The sequence below is a fragment of the Saccostrea cucullata genome, unplaced genomic scaffold (assembly GCF_032062105.1).
Source record: "Saccostrea cucullata isolate Sc308-1 unplaced genomic scaffold, CSIRO_AGI_Scuc_v1 ctg3573, whole genome shotgun sequence".
Lineage (NCBI taxonomy): Eukaryota > Metazoa > Mollusca > Bivalvia > Ostreida > Ostreidae > Saccostrea > Saccostrea cuccullata.
Window position 1 is genome coordinate 35,506 of NW_026932598.1, and position 17,881 is coordinate 53,386.

The window sequence follows — 17,881 nt, forward strand, 5'->3', positions numbered from 1 at the left end:
ACTGACAAGTTGTTTTATCTTTGCTAAAGTTTTTGTCCCGTGATTTGCATTAATACTCCCATAGTAGTTAGGGTCCTGTAGCATATTCAAAATCTTACGTTCGTAATATGTTTTATTCATGATGACTACTCCGCCTCCTTTGTCGGCTTCTTTGATAACGATACTTTCGTCATTATGTAAGTCATTTAAAGCTTTTTGCTCTTCTTTTGTAAGATTATATTCAGAGACGTGAAAAAGAAAAACATTTCATACATTTGTTCAAACCTAGACTGAACAATTGGGCATAATTGTTGTAAAAATTGTACTTATTATTTTCATTCTACAGTTTTCCCACAAAGTTTGACTATGACGTCACAATAGACGTTTGTATGTAATGTTCCGCTTATTATGACGTTATGACGTTATGTTGCTATGTTACGTATTATAAAGCTTCTGAAGATTTGAAATGAAAGCGCTTAAGGAGGGACCTATGTCGTTCTACGTCAAAGCAGCGTTATGTGACGTCACAATAGCGACGTTTGTTTTTTCCCGCTGACTTTTGCAACTGTGACTATAGGCATAACATTGTTATTAATCAATAACGTACACAGTTTAAAAAAGGAATTTTTTTTCATCATTTATAACAGTTTTATTTGATTTATGGAGTTTGTTAATATTAGAATTCTCTTCCTTTGGTTGATAATTCATAGCAATTTCAGTTGTGAAGATATACCTCCATGATATGCTGATATAAAAATGCAAAATTTATAAGATAAAATTCAGCAAAGACAGCGGCTTTAATCAGGGAAATATGTTTAATCTTATGATTACCATTAATTGTATTTTCTGGATAAAACTAAAAAGAAATTAAGAAATGTACTTGTACCTATATTTTATTGATTTATAGTGTATGTAGATTTTATTGTATTATGTCATTCCTAGGTTCTATTAGGTGTTGGTTGTTGACGGGGAAAGGGGGGGGGGGAGGCAGAATGATTAGAATGAAGAAGAAAAGAGTTTATCTGTTTAAATTATTTCTTATCAAAACAAAATACTCGTTTTTTGCAAAATAGATTTATATTCAGATGTTTGTCAGTGCTAACTTACCTTTTTTTAGTGCAGAAAGGTCAATGTTTATGACAGAAGAGAACGAAAATAAAAGAAAACGTCATATTTCTCGTTTATTATATAATAAAGGTATACTTTTTTCTTTGTTAAATTAAAGAGAGGGGTGACTTCTTTCAAAAAATATTTATTACAACATTTTCACACAAAGACTTTTTAAGATATTACCTGTTATGCATGTCGGAATTGTAAAAAATACGACAAGAAAAACGGGGTGACACTTACATTGTGCTCCTTTATAATTTTTCATGCGAGATGAATTACAATGAATTTGCCTTCATTTTAAAGATACAAGTCATATAAATTAAATACATGTTGATTTCGATTGTGATTTGACATTTTTGGTTCTTTTAAGCGCATATTTGGAGTAAAACAAGAATGCCTGAAAATAATCTATTTTTAGCATTTCACACTGTTTTTGCACGTGCTCCTGTGTAAAAATAAGCACATAAAGGTATTGTTTTCAATACCTAAAAATTAAAAGCAAGTGGTCAGGAAAGAAATGTCAAAGTTTTGAAAATTTCACACAAAGACTTTTCGGACATAGGTCCCCCCTTAAGCTAAACTAAAGGTTTTCGTGTTTCTTTTTTAAAAAGATTTACCTATATATATATATATATATATATATATATATATATATATATATATATATATATATATATATATATATATATATGTTTATATGTTTTGCTTATATATTTAGTTTGCTTTGTATACTTGTGAAAACCAATAACCTACTTTTCAAAAATGTTGCATTTCCTTAAAACTTTTGATTGAGAAGAGATATGACTTTCGCATTTGACATATACATTTTTCGACCACCATTTGACAACCCAGGGCAAAATGAAAATTCCGAAACCCTAATGCACATCTACTTGACACTGTTATTTAAAAAGGACTATATGTATATACTGAAGCAAACAAAAATGACTTTGGACGTCCTTCCCCTCAGAAAACATGGACCCCACTATCATTGTTTTTATTTTGTTTATTTGTTTAGGGTTTTTTTGTAATTGTTTTTCTTTACTTGCCAGGAATGTCTGGGCTGGGATTTTCATTTTTTTGACTGAAGTCCTGCCAACCTCATGAAATTTAATCTAACTAAAACACAAAATGAATTATTTCAACTGATACACACAACACTGCACCATCAGCATGTGCTATCTCATTCGGCAAACCTTGGCTGATTTCTTCGCCTTATCAGATGAAGTGGGAATCGGCGGAGGTGTGCTGAGTGGTGCTTAATCTAATCAAAGTACTGAAAGTACTCATGGGAGTTGAACATGGTGCAAAATAAAATCTTTCATCGGGAGGTTAAGTGAGTGAACAATATACAGACAACTGTTTCAGATTTTTTGTGTTGCAAAGATCTTTAGAAAGATATTCAGAGACATTGAATTGCAAAAAAAAATGCATGGGTCATAATGCTTGTCTGCCTACATTAGCCCTTTGTTTTATACCCCCTGCTTGAAAAGCGGGAGGGTATTTATTAATCAGGATGTCCATCCATCTGTTTGTTACGCTTTAGGTTTACCCATCTCTTATTCGAAACTCGTCTTACACCACTGAATAAAATTTTCAAAGAATCTTTATAACTTATTGCCGTTGTGCACCTTCTATTACTTTTACATCCCACACATATTTTGGATTTCCCATTGCAAAACATGGACACTGCCATTATATTCATATGAATATGAATATTTCATCCATTAAATTCTTCAATTTTGTAATATAGTTTTCCTTGGCACCTTTACCCATGTGTTATGAAAATTTCAGTTTCACAGGAATGATATCAATGTTGATAAAATGTGAACTTCCACACAGCATCCTTTTAAGAGCTAACAGGTTTGTTATTTAAACTTCTCTGTGAATATTAATGTATTTCAATTACACGAACATTATACATGGGTGTACGTCAGAACTTAAATTTTTGAATATTGTGAAGAAAAAATCAATACAAAGTTAGAAACAAATATTCTTAAAATGACCAAACATAAAAACAGTCTGTGGTATATGTGAGAGTTTGTGTGCGTCCAAATTATCTGGTATGTAAATGAGGTTTTCCTTTTATTAAAAAAATTGTATATGTATTTCATTTTGTTGTTTTTAATGATTATCACGATTCTACGAAAACATCGGTGTCCGTCTCTGGTTTTAACATTTATAACATTTATAACAGAGAACTACATTTACCGCTTTTTGGCAGGTGAAACTACTTATTTAGTGATAAATATGCATGTTTCCTAAAGTTTTTATGCATTAATGAATTCATTTAAACCAAGAAAAAATCCATGAAAAGTTAGAATAAATTCTGTGCACCAGTAAAAAAGAAATTGCTAAATATCCATAATCGGGACCGTCGTGAGTCAGGCATCGGGAAGACTAGAATTACCGCTTGCCGTCAATATGTAGCGTTGTCCTTCGTATCTTTCGGTGTTTATAGATGAAGCTATAATAAAAATGAGTTCCATAACGAAAAACTTCTGAGGTTCTTTATAATTTAGTTTTACTTTGAAAGAAATTTAATATTCAAAATAAGATTATTTTATAATTACATTTACTTACATTTCATATTATTAAAATAGATCAATTCAGGAGAAAATGACATGAACAATTTTGGCGGATGTTTATGCATGTTTTCTGTTGAATATCATCGGAGTAAATTGGTCGACACAGTAGCCTCGCTTTCTGCTCTATATAATCAACACAAATTACTGCGCATGTGAAATGCGTAATGACCATGGGAGATTGAACATAGTTCAACTCCCCAAGATATGATAAGATATGAAAATGGGTGACGCAAACCAATGTGATCTAGAAATAACCAAAAATGTGTTTACATCGAAACATGTATAGCACAAGAACAAATTTTAAATTGTCAGAACAAAAGATGTTTTAACATAACTTTGCCATCTAGGCCTATTGAAAAAAAAACGTGTGTATGAGTGGTTGGTGGTGGTGGTGGTGGTGGGGTGGGGGTGGGGGGTTGGTATGGGCATTGATTGGATTGGATTTTCAAGGTTTTTTGCCTGACCATATACGGGGAATTTTGCATATTTTGATAAATTCATTAAAAAAGCTTTCTACTGAAATAATATTATTTGTTGTCGAGCAGAAAATTTTAAAAGTCCCAGTTATTTGCAAAAAAAATTATCGAAATCTAAAACATCATTATTAAATTCTGTTTTTTAGACTGGTGAATTTAGCATATAAAATACACATAAGAGGCTCATAGGTCATATGGTCACCTGAGAATTTTATGCTTAATTTGACGAATATATGCATTGTGTTGATAATAAAATTATTTTGACTTTTTCCTTGGAAAGCCCAATTTGAAGGAGAGTGTATTTAGAGGCAAACACCTTAGTGCGGGTATTACTGTCTCTTGACATCATCTAGTTAAATTCTGTTGTTTCAGACTGGTGATGAATTAAGAATATGAAATATCTTTGAGAGGCTGATGGGTAACATGGTCACCTGAACATACTATGCTCCATTTGCCGAATGAATGCATTGTCTAATTTTTAACTTTTTCCTTACTTAAGCCCCATATATGAAGGAGAGTGCATTTAGAGTCAAACACCTTAGTGCGGGTATTGCTGTCTCACGACAGCAGTTCTTTTTTTTAACTTTGAAACAAGCATACTTTTCTATGATATTGTGTAAAAATGTAAAATATAGTTACATAAATGCTAATCGAAGTTGTAAAGACAACTCACATTTTCTCCACCTTCCCTTGATCCACAGAATAAACCAGATGACACCAGGAGTGAGTAGTACAACGAATATTGAAATGATTATGGCTGCCAGGCATATGTCATGGATTTCTTTGTTCTCCCTTTTAAAATCCAATTATGAATATCGATAATTAGCTAGCTTCAAGAAAAAATGCGTATATATAAGTGTAAAAACATTTTGCTTTTGCAAAGATTGATAAAATTGATGAAGATGTTCACACGATTTGCAAGATTATAAGGACAAGATAGTAAAGCTGCGTCTAAATGCAAACTCAACTTCAGCTATCTGCGAAGAGATGTCTGGAAGATTTTTGTTTTCGTGTATGCACACCTTCAACAATATTCACAAATTAACAAGGGATCAAATCTGATCAGTTATAAAAATCCAAGCTGAAAGATACTACATGTATACATTTTCCAAATATGAATTAGGAAAATAGCTGTCAACAGTTCTAAGACAACTTTTATGGGAAAAAAGAAACTATTAAGAAAACATTTTGAATTGTGTATATTCACTTATTTTTTCATCATGTTACATGTTTGCTATGAAAAAGGCATTGCACTGGTATGTCGAAGCAATTTTAGCATTGGCTATTACTAGCAATGACAATTATTTTAATTTTTGAATCTGACTAAAAGACAATCGTAAACATATATGTATGTTGCTTTCATTTTCACGTCAAGGTTTTGACTGTGATCTTTTAAAGAATACAAAACGCTTTCCTTGGTTATAAGCAAAAAGAAAAAGCTCATTAGACATGATTTGGCACCTCGAGGTCCGTGTTTCCTCCCCTCCTAAAACAAGAGCCATCGTATGCATAAAATGGCCCTGTACTTAGATCAATTAATTAACTATCACCCTCTTTCCCATTTCATATGTCAAAATAAAGTAAACACTTGGTGCTTTCATATTCTACAATAAAATTTCGTTTTTGAGAATCCAGATATTGGAAAACAGGTTTGAGAAATTGTAATGTTTTTGAAATTTGCAGAAAACATGCGTATTTGACTACCTTCAGCAAAGAATTAAAATATGAGCACAGCCCACGATCCAAAAAATAAAACATGATTTTTGATCTTCAGAAACAGAGCTTTTATTATGTATTTGCATATTTTGGATAAGAGGTTGTGGTCTATATGAAATATTGAAAAAAATGCTTCAACTTTAGGTCATTTTCAAAGGAATTTACAGGATATAAGGATACTGACGCATTTTATGACGTCATAATGCATTTACTTGACGGGAAATTACGTCACAATTAATAGATACGTAGTCACCAACACTCCAAGTGATAAAAACTGCATTTGCAACCTAAAGTGAGCGGTTTTGATTTTTCAGAAATTCTAAGGGCCAAATAAGGCCCAAAGTTGCTCTTGTTCTTTGAATTGTTTTATGAACTTTTGAGCTTGAATAGTTTTTTGTTACAATGTATCTCCATATATTTAATTTTTTTTTCCATTTCTTAGTTCCGACTACAAAACTCTATCTTTTATATCGTGCAAAAAAATATTTGTTTTTTCTTTATTTAAAATATACTTGTTGATACAGTTTCTCTGATCAAATAAGAAAAACTCCAAAACGTAGGAGGTTTATGTTTCCCCTCATTTTAGTTGAGTTATTCCTCCAGTTTTCCGAGCAATGCATTGTTCCGAATACACCGATGCATTTACTGTGAGTTCTAATGAGCTCAAGATAAATTGAAAGTTATTAGATATACAAAACAAAGATCAAGAGTAAAGGGGTAGAAAAATATTTGTTTTCTGAAATTAACTGAACAATTAACTGACAACAATATGTCATTGCTGCAAACTGGTCTCACCTTTTATTGTAAATGTTTTCAAATCTTCATTCCTCGAATAAGATCAAAACGTTTGATACCACTTTACATGATTAATCAAGCACATGCATTATCTTAGAATAGATGATGGATTTACAATTTGAAACATCGAATATATATTTTAACGAAAAATATGATTTCTTTTTTACTTATAAAAGCAAATGAAAGCTGCACCCAACATCGGGGTTGAGGTACGGTACCGTCATCCTTGTATTCTTTAAAATAAAGAGAAACTATATGTTGTGCGTCAGAGTTAAATAAAAAATATCTTAATATACAAATAAATTTGTTCATTAATTAACCTAGCAACTTACAATTGAATGCTAGTCAAATTCCTGTACGGGTAGGAAATAAAATGTGTATATGTATGGAGAACAAACAAGACATATGAACAAAAACAATAAAATCTTTAGAAAATGAGCTTTACTAAGTACAAACCTTTACAAATTGTCAATATTTAATCTTGCATATACGAACATGACATCAGTCAACAAATTACTATTTCAGGGATTCAATAGACTAAATGTAACCAATGGCTAACCAGCTTTATTGCCTGGTGTTGTAAATATGAAAAAAATGGAAGAGGGTTTTTACATTTCAGAGTTTGTCCACACATCTAGGTGTAAGTGTAGGAGGGGGTATCAAAAGGTTAGTGGACTACCGCCATAAAATTAAAACCGCTTTAGGTACAGGGTGTTTCATAATATTTGTGACATTTTAAAATCTAATTATTTTTCTTACCTATCATACTTCTTTCACAAACTATATATCATTTTTGACACCAAATCCTGCATTTTTGTTCCATGTGAAAAAGTCAAGGAAATCATGGTCTTGCATTGATTAATCAGGCTAAAAACGCAGATGTCATAATTTGAATATTTCTCGAAATGGACTTGTCCTATCCACTCCGTACTGAATTGTACAGCTGTTTTTTTTTCATTCATGTCGCCAATATTCATTCTATTTATTCACAAATTGATGAAATAAATTTTCTAAAAAAAAAATGGAAGCTTCCTAAGATGCGTATCAGAAGGGTAGTAACAAGGTTAAAGGACAGGGACGGACAATAAGCGATAAATGACACATATTCCTGAGAGCCTTGAGACTTGAAGAAGCTGAGATTTAATTGGTGAAGTGGAGACTCTTTGTGTAGCAAACGTCTGAGAAAAGTGTCTGATAGATATTTTCAGAAATTTATTCTGGCAATATCAGCATTTTCATGAGCTTTTAAACATGATTTGAAGTCAGCATACAAATTTTCAATAATGCAAGGAATGATTTTGACCTCTGCATTTGACAATCTCAATCTTTGGGCTCTTCTCTGAAGGGTTCTTAAGGTACATGGTCTATAAATCACAGATGTTGAATGAACTAGGAAAGAACATGGACATTCAAATGAGTGTCTAAGCAAAAATATGTGACAAGGTTTTATACAAATTTCAAGAAGCAACTTTCATTTGTTGTTGAATTAATGGAGATCATTTGGAGCATGTAATGTATGCTTTTGATGTTTGGAAAATTTAACGTAGCAATAATGACACAACTTGGAAATTTTGCCAATTTTCTTTCATGTTTAAAATTTTGTTCAGTGTTTAATGTTTTAGTTGGTATTGTACATTATGAATCTTATGGATACGTGCATCAATAGGATATAAACACTTAGCAATATCTTTTTCTTGTGTTTGTCAAATTGAAGATTCAAAATGTAACATGTATTATGAAACATCCTGTATATCAATGATTTTTGAAATATCTGGTAAGTATAATCTTTTTTATCTAAAGAATAACTCGCAAATCATAAATTTTATTTTTTAATAAATTAGAAATGTTTTTGAAAGCAATAGTTTGTCCAGGCGGTGCAACCTCGAAAGCAACGTTTTTTTTCGACCTAAGTGTAACTAAGAAAACTATTTTGATATGAATATTTGGCATTCAAAAATCCCGTTAATTTGGGTATATACTGAGACACTATTGTTCCACAAAATGTGGAATTTTTACTTCATTCTGGAAGTTCTATGAAATGTTATCGTAAATATTACATGGAGTATCCAAACACATATTGCTTGAAAATGACGTCAAAAAGTGGTTTCTTTTTCTAACATTCTATAAAGTTTTGCCCCTGAAAAAATTGGTATAGACTTATGGGTTAGGGTTAGGGTTAGGGTTGAAGTCCTTACTTATTTCAAGGGAATCTCATCAAAATAAGTATATTGGGTAGAAGAAGCAGACATTGAAAAAAAAATGACGTTGTCGGGCGTCATAAAACTAAACGGCGAAGGCTCCGGGTGATGATATAATGTCGTTCTTATTTTATAATAATTTAGGAAATAATGAACGTATCAAGCTAAAATTTTCAACATTTCTTTATTTTTTGTTTTTAATGTTCCTTCTAAAAATCTATCGGCTCAGACTACATAGTACAAGAATTTGTGTCCCCCGCTTAGAGAAAAGGTAAACCATGCGCAATTCGGGGAGGAGGGGGGTGTCGGATTCCCCTGATTGAATTTGTAGAATTATTAAATGCATACATGTATACTGAAGCAAATAAAATATGCCAATATGGATACGTGTGTATAAAGATTTGATTGCTTATTCTTTACTATGTGTATAGAAGATTCTTTTTATATGGAATATTTATCACACTGTGATGATGATTTTATGAGTTTGTACGAGCCAGACCTCATAATTTTTTTCATTTCACATGCTGAATACTATCATTTAGTAAGAAAAGGTATTTCGGAAAAAAAAAGAAAATGCATTATTAGGGAATCGAACCCGGGACCTCTCACACTTTAAACTTGCTAAAATTATATACAAAGATGAAGTCATATACGTGTATAGATATTCACTTTCGATATTTATTAAACAGTTCTAAGAGATGTAATAAGAATATAAAGTCTGCCGAGAACCTGTCTTATACGTAACAACTCTCCTCATGCCCCTGTACTAAAAATAGAAACATGTAATACAATATAAAATACTTATAAAACAAACGGGGCGGGACACTTTGAAATGGTTGAGAGAGGTCCCAGGGAGTTTGGGTATAAAATTACATCGCAAAAGCTCAAAATCTTCTTGAAATATCGCCCAGAAAAGATAGTGTTACACACAGAGAGAATGTATAAATTTACTACCTTGAACTTTGACCTTTTGACCACAAAATCAATAGGGGTCTTCCTTATGCCACAAGGAATTGTTATGTAAAATTTCATTGCAAAAGCTCAAAGGGTTCTCGAGATATCGCGCGGAAATGAAAGTGTTATAATAGACAGAATTTGCAAATTTATGACCTTGACCTTTGACCTGTTGACCTCAAAATCAATAGGTTTCTTTTTTTGTCCATAGGGAGTTTCTATGCAAAATTTCATTCCGAAAGCTCAAAGGGTTCTCGAGATATTGTGTGGAAACGAAAGCGTTACAGACAGACAGAAAGACGGACGGACGGACAGACGGACGGACGGGCAGACCCAAAATTAAAATCCCCCACTTTTCAAGCGGGGGACAGTTATCATGGTAGCTAAATACACGTAGAATGTATATTTTTCCTAAATTAACCGAGGATTTTTTTTAAAGCATTTATCAAGGTTTCGATGAACCATAGATTTCAGTTGAAGTTCTTAAAATTTGTTTTATCGATATACTTTATTGTACCTATACATATAATTCCATGACCCCTTTTCAGGAGTGGGGGGTTGGGGGCACCATTGAATAGATAGTGAAAATGTATTAGGTTTTCTCCTCTGCTTCTGGTTATTTAGCTAATAAACTGAATGCATGATTATGATAAGCAAGGTTGCTTCTCCGACAGTTGTGAAATTCATGGACCAAGTGTCATGACTAGGAGCGCATGGTGGGTGTGACTGATGCGAGAGGAAATAATAACTCCTATATGGCTTTTGATACATCCTCTGTTTTCGAATATCTGAGATTTTTAATGTTTTATTGGACTTTATCAGTTCCGATTTTTTGAAATGTTTATTTTAAGCTTTCGGAATTATTTCGGAATCGATTTGTTTTGTAATGGTTATACACTACTTTTTCTGAGTTTTGATAGAAGACACAAATGATATCCTGTTTCCTAGTAGGTCAGCCCCGATTATGAAATAATACAGAAATCTGCTTTTTTTTTAACTTACAACTGTATATATAGAAGGCAATACACTTTTGTTATGATAAGTGTTTACTAAAAATAAAAGGAAATATAAAATGCTCTTATGCCATTATATTGGTCAAAGTGTTTTGTCAAGAAAATTGAAACAGAAGCTTTATTTATGTATTTGTAAGGAAAACCAATACCTTGTAGTTGATGCTTCGCTGAAAATCGATTTGGCTGTAAAGTTTAATCTAAAACAAAGGAATTAAAGTATGTTTTAAAAGAACAAAATATGAATGATATCAAAGCATTCATAATATGTAGAAAAGAAGTTACCCAGAAACAGTTATACACGTGTTTTCCGCCATGTAGCACCGTATTTTTGTATCGATCAGTAAACAACTCGGATCTACAAAATATCAAGAAAAAATGTATTAGTCACTCACCTAAATTATTGATTTTTTTTTTTTTTTTACATATACAGGTATTGCCATTTCAAAAGGGAAAGGAGAACAATATTTTACTCACATTTTAATATAGCATCGCTGTCAAAATGTACATCTGGACACCCTTTTTTAAATTTCGAACAATTATAGGTGTCCAACAGAGTGCTATGAGTATTTAGAACGACACAGTTTCCTGTAAAAAAACATGACGATAAAGAGAAGAGATAATAAAAAAGTGAAGTTTAGAAAATAATTATAGCATTCATACACTCAAGGATAAAATAACTTGAAGGATATATTAATTGTTAACCTAAAAGTAGATAACATATTAAAATTATTTACTTATTGTTCAAATTACATCTTCTTAAATCTAAACACATCAAATGCTACTCATATATATTCTTACAACAATGAATAATTGCTGGCAGTTTACTTTCTTTCCCTTTATAAAAAAACCCAACTGTGATATTATGTTTTACTTTATTTTAATAGAAATGAAGCGTTGTCACTCATGAAACTCTATTTGAAGGAAGAGCAAGATTATCTTAAAGGTTTTTTTTCAATATATTCAATATCTATGCATGGAACATTTGTTTATAATTCAAAAAAGTGAAAATCAACATTTAAGAAATATGTGTTGGAAATACAGGATACATACTTAAACTTGAAATATGATAGACTGCAAGACCGAATTATAAAATAATTAAACAAGATATTGATGTTCACAGAATCTTTTCCTTTGTTGGCAATTTTAAGTATAAAAAACCCGATTAGTTAAACACAAGAACAGGATCTCTGCTTCACTAAGAATTTTTTTTATAGTTAACCAGAGTAAATACTTTGATACTGTGATTTTCTATGAAATTGTACTTAAGAACTGAGATTTCGAGCCTGAATATCTCTGAAACACAATAGATATAATATATATGAATAAATAATATTATAATATCATGTATATAAATAATATACATGTATGAATTGGAGAAAATAAAACATAACAATAAGATATCCATGTTTAACTGATTTTATTCACATTAATTTAAAAAATTAAACTATGTAAGATGTAATTGTAGATAACTATACTTTACTATAGAACTTTTTTTGTTAGATTACTTGCATAATCTTAAGTAATTAAATACGTTTGCTGATATAAATAAATAAATATATCACGAAACTATTTCTTTTTTTCTAATTTTTTTCAAATGAGCAGCTTTCTCTTGTGGAATAAAATTTGATTTTCATACCTTTCGGCACTAAAGGTCGAATATGATCGTAACAAAATTCCACCAAGTTAGTTAGTTTAGAGTCTGGCAAACAGTGATATCGGTAAAGCTTTTTGTTGTAATGCAGAGAACAGTTTAATCTCTCGGATGCTTTTCGCCATTCGATGTCATTCTGAGGACATGAAGTCACACTGTATACAGGAAACCTGTCCTGAAGAATAAGCAATTAATTAGCATAAATGATGCAGATAATAAATGTATAGTACATCAAGACAGTCTCTGGTGTTCATAAATCTACCTTTCTACAACCATCCATATTTATAAATACAACGTTTCAACACTTTGAATCCCATTATTGTGAAACTAGAAATAAAAACTCGGAACTATGCGGGTTAATTAACTAAATTGACATAAATTAATACTAACAAGATTTTATTTAAAAACTTTCTTTGTATAATATGTCTTATAAACAACTATACATAATGGAGTATTAGTAAGAGGGGTTTTACAATTGACGAATGACTTTAACAATTTAAAGGAACCAGCTCCAAACATGAAAAAGTGTCTATTGAATGACATGTTACATCTTATAACAAAGATCTATGATAAACATGATGACTTTAACTTTTCTTTCGTCAACTTCCACAACCTTTGCAGCAATATTCCTTCATCACCTGCATACGAAGTTTATACATGTATATCTCAGTTCATTCGATACGCAAGAGCATAATCTACCTATGAACAATGTTTAAAATGGGGGTAAATTATTGACGAACAAATTGATGAAACAAGAATTTCAGCTGTCTCATTTAATGTCATCATTTCTCACTAGTACAGTTCAGGCAATGCATGAGAAAAATATATATATATTAATGAGGTCTTGATGAGATCTGACGTCATGACAGTTTCTCCGCCCTGATTGATCCATATAAGGAAATAGGGCTCAAAATAACTATTTACCATTTGTAAGAATTTGTAAAAAAACGGCAATACTTTCATGTTTAAAAAGAAAATAAGAAGTGATTTTCTCATTTTCTCATATAAAATAGCATGTCTTTAAAATTATTCTCTTTTTAATGTGTCGTTTGCCTGCATTAGGCTTCAGCCTTGCACTCGATAACACGGAATATTCTTCACATCTAAAAACGTGGCGACATCAGATGAGATATGCAGTGGATTTAAATGCAACAACCAGGCAATCTTTAACGAGAATAGAGATAAAATAAGAGACAAGGCATTGTTTATCCCTTTAACGAGAATATGAGGACATTTTCTTGAACAATTATGGAAAACTAAAATGATCTCGACCAGTTCTGTAGATCCATCACTGTAATTTCAGGCCAGGGATATATATATATATATATATATATATATATATATATATATATATATATATATATATATATATATATATATATATATATATATATATATATATATATATATATATATATATGCGAATGTAGATATAGCATATGTAGACATGCTTTTGTTAACATCAAAGAAAAAAACCGAGCGTGTGCGTGTTCATTTAGATGTATTTTCACAGTCCGTGAGAAACTGTAATACAGTGCTTTGTGTGTTAACCCCCTCCCCCCTCCCCACACTAAGATGCACACTTTTTTAAAATTATTGAAATTGAATTGCAATTAATATATACATAGTTCTTGTCAATTAACTCATTTTCTTTAAGACAATATGTGTAGTAATGGAAATCATCCCTCATCAGTTCATGTCATACAAATTTCAACTAAATTAGATTATATGTTTTCACTGTTTCAGTCAATGGTTCACTAAACATGTAATGTTGTTGTCCTTTGAGATACAATTTCAAACAAGCTACATAATATGAAAAAAAATATCTGTATCATTATGTTGAAAACATAGAACCTCCACTTTAGATCTATGGTTATAATTTTCTAGAATTTCTAATGAAAAAAATATTCATTTTTTGTTTGATTACATGTTCATTAAGCCAATCAAATACTGTAATTTATACATAATCTTTTTCATAAAAAAAATATTTATATATAATACAATTATCATTGCAGCTGTCAGGAGTTTCAGGCTTAAAGAATGAATAAATTAAAACATTGCATAAATTTCTCCACAGGGTATGTATACTTCTAAAGCATTTCACATTTTTAAAAATATGCATGTGTTATATTTTTTTCATTTTGGTAAAGATGAAACTCAGAAAGAATAATTTCAAATAATTTAATTGTAGCTACCAATAATTGTTGTTGTAAATGTCAGAGGTTTCAATTTCCCGGAAGAGGTTTTGTAACAGAACTTTTTTTCCATTTATATGAATAAAAAAATCACTACACTACAGTATACATTGTAGCATGACTCGTTTTGTCAAATGCAATACCATTTTATTCTACAATGTATAATTAGTAATCTCATAGCATATATATTGTGTTGTAGCTATTCCCCCCAAAAAATGGACAAATGGATTCATTCAATCAGCAATTTAATTCATGGTTAGGGTCAGGGTTAGGGTTTCCTTTGTCTGTTTGTTGTTTAACGCCACTCTCGAGAATGTTGAACACTCATATGGAAACCTCACCAGTTGCCGGTGGATAACTACAAATTTTCACTTATACTCGGCACTCAATGCCACTGAGCGCGCAATGAGGGGTCTTTTTAGTGCCAGTACTTATTGCGAAACGGGACGTTAGTTTTTCTGGTCCCATTCGAAGGACTGGTCTCCATGGATTTGACAGCGGGATTCGAATCCGCGACATAAGGATCGACTTCGTAATCTGAGTGGTTTATACATCATCATATCAATAGAAATTGATTCATTGTGTGTTTAAACTGGATTATATCAAATGAAGTTGACATTACTTAAGACAGTACCAGTACTAAGTACCAGTTTAGGTATAGAATAGGGTAAAAACAATCTGTAATGCAATTGGTTACAATATTTTCTAAAAAATGAAAGATCATTGGATGTCGCATGCTAGTAAGTTATTTAAAAAAACAAAAATTTGGGAGGAGTCATTTCCATTCCTTTGATAAAGAAATGATCAAATAGCTTTAAATGAAATTTAAAAACCCAAAGCAGTTCTTATGTTATGAAAGATAAAATTATATAAGGTCCATGCTCCATCACACTTTAAACTTCTCTCAGGTACCACTAGGCAAGCAAAATAATAAGAATGTGCAAATTCATTACATATGTAATGGAGTGAAATATGTCCATTCCAAACTCTACTCCCCCAACACTTTTGACCGTGGATTTTATCAAGTTGACTAAAATAATAGATCCATGTTGACTAGATACATTATTCTGTTTATCGTTTCGATGTCCTTGAAAAGTGTGGACATGTTATTAAAAAAACGTTGTCAATCTATCCGATACTCCATCTAAATATTGATTGATGTTTTTTCATACTAATTGTTTGACCCTCAATCACACACTGGATTGTTGACGGATTTTTCCATTATTTCCAGATCATGCAAAGATCCAGATCATGTATGAACTAAAACGATATGAAATGTAACAAATTAGCCCTCAGAAAACTGTCCCCATGTGCATATTATTATTGACTGCATGTATATGAGTACCTCCGCACATGTTTGGCATTAACAAATAACCCTTGCTACCCTGGATTATTGCATCGAATATTTTACTCTAGCTTCAACAAGAGTTACGACCCTTTAAACCATGTTAGTTTAAAAAATGGAATATACATGCCAAATATCTTAAACCTGTATCCCTAGCATTGCAACAGGAAAGAATTAAACAAGAGTCGTTACTCTCTTATTGTCTTCAACTTATATTCCTGAGCAGAGCATCGATTTGATTATTGCAATTTAAATCTACTAATTTTTGAATTGCTGTTACATATTTATCATCATTTTATAGCATAAACTGAGTACAAATAAAGTTGCTTTACCTATTGCATTTTTTCTTAAAACGTAAAATAAGTAGGTACTTACAGACAATACTCTCACAAAAAGTAATATTTGACAAAATCCTAAACAGAAAGTAATCATTGTAACGGACATGTTTTGTGTCTAGTCACGGAAAATCAATGGTGCATTTTAAAATTACTACTTAAAATTAAATTCCTCAGTAGGTGAGGGGATTTAAAAATAATCTTTTTGTTAAATAATCGGTGCATGAATCAAAGAAAAAGAAGGTATACGAGGATACGAGGTAGCATACGAGGAAGAAAATAATCCGATTCAGGGTGACGTTTCCACATTTGGTACAAGTGCAAACGATGTTTTAACATAATGTTTTGCTCTTTATTTCAAAATGAACGAAAGTTGTTGCTTATACGGTGTATGTTTTTTACAAACTTGATCGGAGCGGGTGTTTTGAGACGGTTTTTAGCCAAATACGGATCACGGTTTTCACGATTTGATCAATTATGAAAGTGTCATATTATTCATTCTTTTTTATTTCATCCAAATTAATATGCAGTTATATTATAACATGATTTTTTTTAAAATAAAGAAAATTTCAGTTTAAATTTTAGGCCAAAAAGTTACATCCCCCTTTATCTTCTTAAAAAAAACGTTATTTCCATCATTACCGATTATTCAAATTCTGTAATTTCAGACTCAGTGCTTACATTAGGTGCCCATGGGCCACTTGTTTACCTGAGCATTTTATGCTTGATTTAACGAACACATGTACTGTGTAGAATATAGAATTACTGTGGTTTTATCCTTGGTTATCGAATTATGAAGGAGTGTGCAGTAAGACTCAAACATCGTAGTGCATGTATTAATGGCTTATACCAGTATCTAATTTTAGATGTATCCCTTTTTAATCACTCTATAATTGCTCTTTATTATCGTATATGGTCGATCCAATGACATTGTAAGCCAATGATTTGTTTTTAAACAAATTGAGATATCATCATTTACACACTGAATTTTCTTTTTCTTCTTTGTTTTGCCGATCATGACAAGGACCACACGGCGGGTGTGACCGGTCAATACATGCTCCCACCTCTGAAATCCGTGTTTGCATTTCTCTCAATTTTTACCATTTCTACGGACGTTTGAGCTTACAATTACAGTTCGATATCTCAATTTAATGAAAAGAAACCGCTACTCCGCTACACCTGCACTTTTCAATGCGAGTTTGGAAACTTGTTCATCTAAAAATTTGTCGCAAATCACACGCGTGCTTCTTTCTAACTTTAAATCATTACACCAATCCCCTGAATCTTATAGGTTGATACTTTAAGCATTTTTTTGATACTGAATTCACCATCTAAGGCAAATTTTGACTTATACAGTACTTAAGACAGTACCAGTACGAAGTACTAGTTTAGGTATAGAATAGAGTAAAAACAATCTGTAATGCAAGTGGTTACATTATTGTTCTAAAATATGAAAGATCATTGGCATTCGCATGCTAGTAAGTTATTTTAAAAAAATCAAAAATTTGGGAGGAGTCATTTCCATTTCT

At 31.5% G+C, this 17,881-nt stretch overlaps 1 protein-coding gene across 1 annotated transcript in view; it reads right to left on the reverse strand.

Moving 5' to 3' along the window:
* LOC134235565 (uncharacterized) overlaps positions 1 to 16,503 on the reverse strand; it is a 34,422-nt gene extending 17,919 nt beyond the window's left edge. The window contains exons 1-6 of the mRNA XM_062717699.1: positions 16,393 to 16,503; positions 12,463 to 12,652; positions 11,301 to 11,411; positions 11,109 to 11,181; positions 10,976 to 11,023; positions 4,824 to 4,942 (exon numbers count right to left, since the gene is read on the reverse strand). Coding sequence (XP_062573683.1) covers positions 4,824 to 4,942; positions 10,976 to 11,023; positions 11,109 to 11,181; positions 11,301 to 11,411; positions 12,463 to 12,652; positions 16,393 to 16,461 — 610 coding nt within the window. The 5' untranslated portion in view covers positions 16,462 to 16,503. The remainder of the gene's footprint in view (positions 1 to 4,823; positions 4,943 to 10,975; positions 11,024 to 11,108; positions 11,182 to 11,300; positions 11,412 to 12,462; positions 12,653 to 16,392) is intronic.
* Between the last annotated feature and the right edge of the window lie 1,378 nt (positions 16,504 to 17,881).